General features: G+C 40.5%; 1 protein-coding gene across 2 annotated transcripts in view; it reads left to right on the top strand.

The window, feature by feature from the left end:
- Positions 1–7,941, top strand: part of hdac3 (histone deacetylase 3) — an 81,740-nt gene extending 73,799 nt beyond the window's left edge. For both annotated transcript variants that reach the window (XM_060927636.1, XM_060927637.1), the window contains exon 15: positions 7,514–7,941. In XM_060927636.1, the coding sequence (XP_060783619.1) occupies positions 7,514–7,583 (70 nt within the window). In that variant the 3' untranslated portion in view covers positions 7,584–7,941. The remainder of the gene's footprint in view (positions 1–7,513) is intronic.
- Positions 7,942–8,444: the final 503 nt, after the last annotated feature.

Raw genomic sequence — 8,444 nt, 5'->3', positions numbered from 1 at the left:
TATTGCTTGATCCTATTCATAACTTGCCTAACTTTTAACTAATTTTCTTAGTCCTCTAACATTCCAGGAAACTATCTGAAGGTCTAAGTTCTTATTCATTTATAAATATTGTGATTATGGCATGGCTCTGTTGATAACGTTTTGCCTTTCCTGTGAAAAAATGCACCTTACAGTTTAACAAAAACAATAAAACACTCATAACTCTTAACCCCCCCCCCCCCACCCCCGTGATCTGATTAACACATAGCCCTCCCCTCTTGTAGCGTCTTGGTTATGTTAATTGATCCTTTAAAAGGAGCAAGAGAAAAAACAACAAAAAAAAAAACGATCAACCTAAACTAAATAGGTCAATCACTCGATCCCAGTGAATATTAATTAAATGTCACCCATCTCACCCTCTTGTCAAATGAGCAATTGTAAACAACCAAAGTAGATTCACTTGTATTCAGGATACACAACATTTAAACACTGTGGTAATGTTCATAATTGTCCTTCATACGACCTATAGACGTGTTTAATTTTGTGAAGTTTTAGCGTACGTAATGCTGGCCATTGTTTACCCGTCTTTCTGCTGACGAACACACTGAATGAAGTCTTCCACCTCCTCTGGCATGTGGAGCAGGTGTCGGCTGCCCTTATGAAAGATCCTCATCTTTGCTGGAAATATAAGTCCAAAGTCCAGGTGTAACTCGTGGAATTTCTGCTTCACACCGTTATATTGTCGCCGTTGTTTCTGTACTTCCACAGACAGGTCTGGAAGGAACATGACGTGGTGCTCCCGATACATCACTTTCCCTTTTTGTCGAGCTGCTCTCATTACTCGAACTTTGTCTTGATAATCAAGAAACTTCATGATGAGAGCGTGCGGGGGTCGGCTCGGGTCTTGTCGGCCAGGCAGCTGGTGAGCACGTTCAGTAGTGACGGGGCTCGGAAACGTGTTAGGCCCGAAGATTTCGGGCAGCCAGGTTTGGAGGAAAGCGGCCGCGTCATCCCCTTTGGTTTTCTCAGGCAACCCATCATCAAATTTTAGAGTAAGCTCTTGAACTTTCTTTTGAAGGGACTTTTCCTTGCCAGTTAGCGCTGAGACGTCGTTTTCAGCTTTGCCAGTGCGGGACTCTCCTGCAGTTAGCCTCTCAGAAAAGGCACCAATTGCTTCTTTTATCTCTTGATTAGACGAGATGACTTCACGCAGTTGTACAGAAAAGTCAACTCTCATTAAATGAATGGCAGCTAAAATGTCGGCACCGTCGTCTTGGTGGCCCGCATTAGCATCCACCGAGTCCAGCTTGCCATCCACCGAGGTGTGGTCTATGCTAGCGTCGTCGTCGTTATCGCCACTCGCTGTCGTATTAATCTGGTCGGTTTTTTTCTTTCTTGGCATTTTTGTTCACAGCAAGAACAAGTAGTGATTGTTGAACTAAGTTAGTTGGTCGAGGTTAAAATTGGCAAAATGGAAGTGCGAAATAGAGCACATGGGATCAGAGTTCAGAAACCTGCTACTGCTCAGGCAGATGCCATAACCGCCCAAATCCCGTCATACGTTTTCATCATACAATTGGCACAGATCTGAGATGTAAGGCAAAAGCCTGGGTATCTAATGTATGCACCACCAGTGATTGAATTTTTAGGCAATAGTCATTACTGTCCAGGTCCAAATGGTGGTGCTGTACCAGAGGGTTACTTTAGGCATGTGGATATCATCAGAACCATCATATCCTATAACCTGTGAATTTTGAGCCATATCAGGCAGTGCATGGCAAATTTGACACATTTCCTGTTTGTGTGGCTTAACAGATAAAATTATTGGTTCACCTTTTCAACATCTTGCAAGATATCGCAAACTCCTTTGCAATTCAATGGGCTAATACAATGTACATTACAATTTTGTTCATCTTGGGGCACCCCACACACCAACCAGTTTTGACATGGATCGATGAAACTACAGGTACAGTGGTGCTTGAAAGTTTGTGAACCCTTTAGAATTTTCTATATTTCTGCATAAATATGACCTAAAACATCATCAGATTTTCACACAAGTCCTAAAAGTAGATAAAGAGAACCTGGTTAAACAAAAAAGACAAAAATATTATACTTGGTCATTTATTTATTGAGGAAAATGATTCAATATGACATCTGTGAGTGGCAAAAGTATGTGAACCTTTGCTTTCAGTATCTGGTGTGACCCCCTTGTGCAGCAATAACTGCAACTAAACGTTTGCGGTAACTGTTGATTAGTCCTGCACACTGGCTTGGAGGAATTTTAGCCCGTTCCTCCGTACAGAACAGCTTCAACTCTGGGATGTTGGTGGGTTTCCTCACATGAACTGCTCGCTTCAGGTCCTTCCACAACATTTCAATTGGATTAAGGTCAGGATTTTGACTTGGCCATTCCAAAACATTAACTTTATTCTTCTTTAACCATTCTTTGGAAGAATGACTTGCGTGCTTAGGGTCGTTGTCTTGCTGCCTGACCCACCTTCTCTTCAGATTCAGTTCATGGACAGATGTTCTGACATTTTCCTTTAGAATTCGCTGGTATAATTCAGAATCCATTGTTCCATCAATGAGGGCAAGCCATCCTGGCCCAGATGCAGCAAAACAGGCCCAAACCATGATACTACCACCACCATGTTTCACAGATGGGATAAGGTTCTTATGCTGGAATGCAATGTTTTCCTTTCTCCAAACATAACGCTTCTCATTTAAACCAAAAAGTTCTATTTTGGTCTCATCCATCCACAAAACATTCCAATAGCCTTCTGGCTTGTCCACGTGATTTTTAGCAAACTGCAGATGAGCAGCAATGTTCTTTTTGGAGAGCAGTGGCTTTCTCCTTGCAACCCTGCCATGCACACCATTGTTGTTCAGTGTTCTCCTGATGGTGGACTCATGAACATTAACATTAGCCAATGTGAGAGAGGCCTTCAGTTGCTTAGAAGTTACCCTGGGGTCCTTTGTGACCTCGCTGACTATTACACGCCTTGCTCTTGGAGTGATCTTTGTTGGTCGACCACTCCTGGGGAGGGGAACAATGGTCTTGAATTTCCTCCATTTGTACACAATATGTCTGACTGTGGATTGGTGGAGTCCAAACTCTTTAGAGATGGTTGTGTAACCTTTTCCAGCCTGATGAGCATCAACAACACTTTTTCTGAGGTCCTCAGAAATCTCCTTTGTTCGTGCCATGATACACTTCCACAAACATGTGTTGTGAAGATCAGACTTTGATAGATCCCTGTTCTTGAAATAAAACAGGGTGCCCACTCACACCTGATTGTCATCCCATTGACTGAAAACACCTGACTCTAATATCACCTTCAAATTAACTGCTAATCCTAGAGGTTCACATACTTTTGCCACTCACAGATATGTAATATTGGCTCATTTTCCTCAATAAATAAATGACCAAGTATAATATTTTTGTCTCATTTGTTTGACTGGGTTCTCTTTATCTACTTTTAGGACTTGTGTGAAAATCTGATGATGTTTTAGGTTATATTTATGCAGAAATATAGAAAATTCTAAAGGGTTCACAAACTTTCAAGCACCACTGTAGTCGTCGACTTACAACTGCGTTTGGTTACGACTGACTGGTCGTAAACCGATCTGGTCGTAAGTCGGCCTATGTTAAATGAACGCAAGTATATTGTGATGTGTAATGATATTGTAATCATCTTAAAGTCTTATTTTATCAACATTTTCTTATTTCATTACCTTGGCTCATTATTTGGTTTAAGTCAAACACTGCATATTACACTGCGTACAATACAATTCGTTTAATATGTGCAAAACAAAAAATACAAAATACCGGTGTGAAAAATAGAAAACATTTTAGTTTGAAACATACCAAAATACAAATGTAAACATAGCAAAATACAAAATTTAGTGACTGCTGGCATCACTGGTGCTTGGCTGTGGGTCGTCTACGTCATCATCAGCTGTTGCAGCGCTCGAGCTGGCGGGAGGATTTGCTCGTTTCATAAACCAGGAGCTGGGGCGGAAACTGTATGACGGAGTGCACGAGGGAGCGCGAGAGAGACTGCACATGTGCCTGGAGCTGGGGTGGAAACTGTTGTACGCGGCAAGAGGCGCTGCCGGGAGCTGGGGCAGAAACTGTCGTACGCTCAGCTAGCTCAGCTGGGAAACACTTGCCAGTCATAACCAGACGGTCGTAAATCGATCGGTCGTAAGTTGCATAGGTCGTAAGTCGACGACTACCTGTATATACTGGTCAGGAATCTCAATGACGTGGAGGCGCTATGGAGTCCCCCAGACACACCCGGGGCCAAGCCTCTATCCCTGAGTAGCAATTGGTTAGGACTGATGTGTGTACCAAATTTCATGAGTTTGAGTTTTTAGGCAATGGAGTCATTACTGTCCAGGTCCAAATGGTGATGCTATACCAGAGGGTCACTTTGGGCATGTGGATATCCTATAACCTGTGAAGTTTGAGCCATATCAGGCAATGCATGGTGACTTTGACACATTTCCTGTTTGCGTGGCGTAACATATAAATTTGTTTCGCCATTTCAACATCTTGACATCACATACACCAAATATGGCATGAACACAACAAACTGCCTTGGAAGAGTATGTCAAAATGTAACGTATCAAAACACACAAAAACAAAAAGAACTCCCTTCCTGTTGAGTATGGCTAATGAAATATATATTGCAATTTTGTTTGTTGTGGGGCACACCACACCCCTACAAAATTTGACACAGGTGAAACTATATACCTGGTAGAAGTCTCCGTGTCCTGTGGGGGCATTATGGAGTCCCACGGACACACCTGGGGCCGTGCTTCTATCTTGGAGTAGTGGTGGCCAAAACTGATGTGTGTACCAAATTTCATGAGTTTGAGTTTTTAGGCAATGGAGTCATTACTGTCCAGGTTCAAATGGTGGCACTATACCAGAGGGTCACTTTGGAAATGTGGAGGTCATCAGAATCATTTATAAATGTATTGGTTTGCCATTTCAACATCTTGCGAGATATTCTGTGTGACCTGCCATGCCTACTTGGATCAAAAGGTCCAGACTATCTGTTGGTACCTCATATCATCAGGGTGCAGAGCCTTTTCTTACAAACCCCCATAGTTATGGAATACCCTTCCATGTAGTGTTCAGGACTCTGCTGAAAATTTGTCTTTTTAGTCAAACTATTTATTAGGTAAATGGAGTATATTTGGAGGGTCCTCAGGCATGGTGTTTCAGTAAACTGGGATATCTGGATGCTGTCTCCCCCCCCACACACACACACGTTCACTTGGGTTTGCTGCCGGTGGAGTGGCAGATTGCTTTTCGTCCCAGGGCTTCCTCATGTCTGTTACCTTCTGGCTCTCCCTTGTAGTTACCTGGTCATGGTTGGTCTTGCCAATGTCCCCGCTTGCACTCAGCACAAAATTTATGTTGTTCTTAACCGTTAGATGACACTGGGCATACCTAACTTGTATCTTCTCTCTCTGTCGAGTTACACGTCAATCCTGAGACACCAGTGATGCTGACCTGTCCTGTTCTTTGGACCTGCCTGATCTATTCTGATGTCCTGTGTCTGGCTGGAGTCTCATCACATGTCCACAGTTCAAAGTTGCATTTGGAAGATGGCTCTAGACACTTAGTTTTGCTATGATGGTTGAAGTTGACAATTGGCATGATGATCACTTTAGGACTGCAGTTGTCATGAACAGTCTTGCACTCAAGTCTCTGTCAATGAACAGTTGATAACTTCAACAAAATAGACTTCCTGCTAAAACTACAATGAATTTTGTACTTGCACAATTAGACTTTGTGATTAGATAGAACATTGTTATAGAGGTTATTTATTTATAATCATACGATCTGTTATCACCCAAATGAGGATGGGTTTGTTTGTTTGTTTGTTTGTTTGTTTGTTTTTCTTTTAAAATAAAATGTCCCTGGGCGTTGCCACCCTGTTCCCTCCAAGGTTCAAATATCCGTTCACCATTTCCAACCATGATTAACTGAGGCTATTGGAGCTCATGGATACATCGCCTGTAAATTGTTGTAAACAACCCTAAAGATGCCAGTGTTAAGAGTTTGGGTGTAAAATAAGCCAGCTCTTTGATCATTTTATGTGACATGCTTTTGTTTTTTTATTCCCATGGATGTCCAGTAGATTAGCTGTAATCAACAGTGTGACTACAGTTCAGTTTTACAGTGCAATATGATGTACGAACTTGAACTGTAGTCTGATTTTACATTTGCACTGATGCAATATGATGTTTCAGTACAGTAAGTAAAATGCAAACCAAAGCAAAAATGTAACATGTCCAATGAGTTTATTCTCATCATAGGCTCTAGTGCACAGTAATGTCCCAGCACAGAGAGGAATTGTTTTATAGGATATTTGCTATTAGTAAGAATGACCACCTTTACCTTTTCTTGCTGCATGTGTCTTTTACCAAAGGTGCTGTGCTGTTTTGACCAAGAGGGCCGGGGCTGTACGTTAACTTTTTTTTTTTCCTTGCACAAAACACTGGTGCTACAGAGGTTGATGGTTTTGTTGCGCAGACCACAATATTGTAACAAGTATAAAAAGGCTGTTATCTATCAAAACAACCACCAGTAGGGAAGTTCATCACTTTAATGGGTATGTGACCTTCGGGTTTTTTTTGTCCTCGACCTACCTAGCAATGTTGGGCAAGCTACTTGGGAAGAGTAGTGAACTAAGCGATCAGACACTCCACTGAAGTTATTCCCAGAGAAATGCCGCAAGCCAAGATACACCAACATGGCTAAAGTAGATTATACATCAGATATATATATATATATATATATATATATATATATATATATATATATATAATTTTTTTTTTTTTTTTTTTTTTAATCGAACCAACCTCATGCCAAATCAATGTTGTCTCAGTGATCAATTTAATTGTTAGTCAAACAGAGATGTAGGTTAAAAAAATGCTCAGTTGAATTGCTTATTAAACAATCTGAGATTATTACTCATGTATAACAAGTATTATCTATGGAATGGTCTCTTACACTGAGAACGTGAGTTTTATTCTCTCTCCAAGCTGTATTTTTGTTTGCAATTTAAGAAGTTTTGTTTGATACTTTAGGCACAAATCTGATTCCATAAGAATATGGCTGAGCTGAAGTGGTTTTGTAAAGAATAGTTCAAAGTTCCTCCTGAACATTGTGTAGGTCTGATATGCAGCTCCTGGGAGCACTTGCTTGAGGCTATTGCTGCTAAAGGAGATTCGACCAGGTATTAAATACAAGGGTTCAGTTACTTTTTCCACCAGCACTGTGAATGTTTGTTTTAATGAATTTGTTCAATAAAGACTTAAATGATTTTTACCTGTTGTGTTATTTAAAACAAACTGCTCATTTTTGTAACTTAGATTAGACCATATTTTAAGATAAACTTATACATAAATGCAGGTAATTCCAAAGGGGTTTGTTTGTTTGTTTGTTTGTTTGTCACTGTATGTGAAGAATGATTGATTAATCCTTAGACTTCCCTTTTGGTTTGATCAACAGGCCTGAGGCATCAAATGAGTTTTATGATGGCGACCATGACAATGACAAGGAGAGTGATGTGGAAATCTGAACTCCATCCTGAAGAAAAGTGATTCTCCTTTTTTTTTTTTGGTAAAATACTTAAGTTTACAACATGAGCCAGTTTTAGCATTTGTTGACTTGCCACTTCCCCTGTGTACTAAGGTTTATCTTGTCTAATTTCTTTCATATTTTAAGTTTGCTAGATATAAAAACTGTATGTAACATTCTGAAACCAAGGCATGAAATATTCCTACCTTTCAAATCAGACCTGGCTTCACAAAGCAGCATGTAACATACATACAGAAACACTGTAATACTGTACTGTGTGATTAAATATAACATGTAATTATTACTTGCATTGTACACAAACAATATATTTGCATATGAAAAAAGTCGTTATTCCAAAATGTAAGTTTTCTGTCCATTTAGTGTTCACAGCTTGGATTAAGACAGTAGTTACACTTAGTGGTATGGAAGTCCAGTAAGCCCATATACACCCCCTACCCCAGGGGTGGGCAAACTTTTTGGCTCAGGGGCCACATTGACTTTTGAAATTTGCCAGGCGGGCCGGGCCAACGCCAAATTCATACATATCGAACATAAGCTGGAAAAGCTTTAGTGTTATTGTAAGGCCTTCACTGACAGAGACCCAAATGCAGATCAGATTGACATTTATTTTAGTTCTCAGTCAACAAAGGCAGAGCAGAAAAATGCTTGCAGTTCAATAGATTGGCACTGGATCCATCCAGAAAAGTAATACACACACACACACACACACACACACACACACGTGACAGTAAGAAAAGTAGCACACTTAATTCTTAAATTACATCTTTGAGCTGCCAGGATGAGTAGGATGCCAGTGTATTTGTATATTTGTATCATTTTATACATACAACTAAAGTGCATA

The sequence above is a fragment of the Neoarius graeffei genome, chromosome 8 (genome assembly GCF_027579695.1).
Source record: "Neoarius graeffei isolate fNeoGra1 chromosome 8, fNeoGra1.pri, whole genome shotgun sequence".
In the NCBI taxonomy this organism is placed as follows: Eukaryota; Metazoa; Chordata; class Actinopteri; order Siluriformes; family Ariidae; genus Neoarius; species Neoarius graeffei.
The sequence above is the reverse complement of the archived record's forward strand: the minus strand, read 5'-3'. Positions and strand labels throughout refer to the sequence as shown.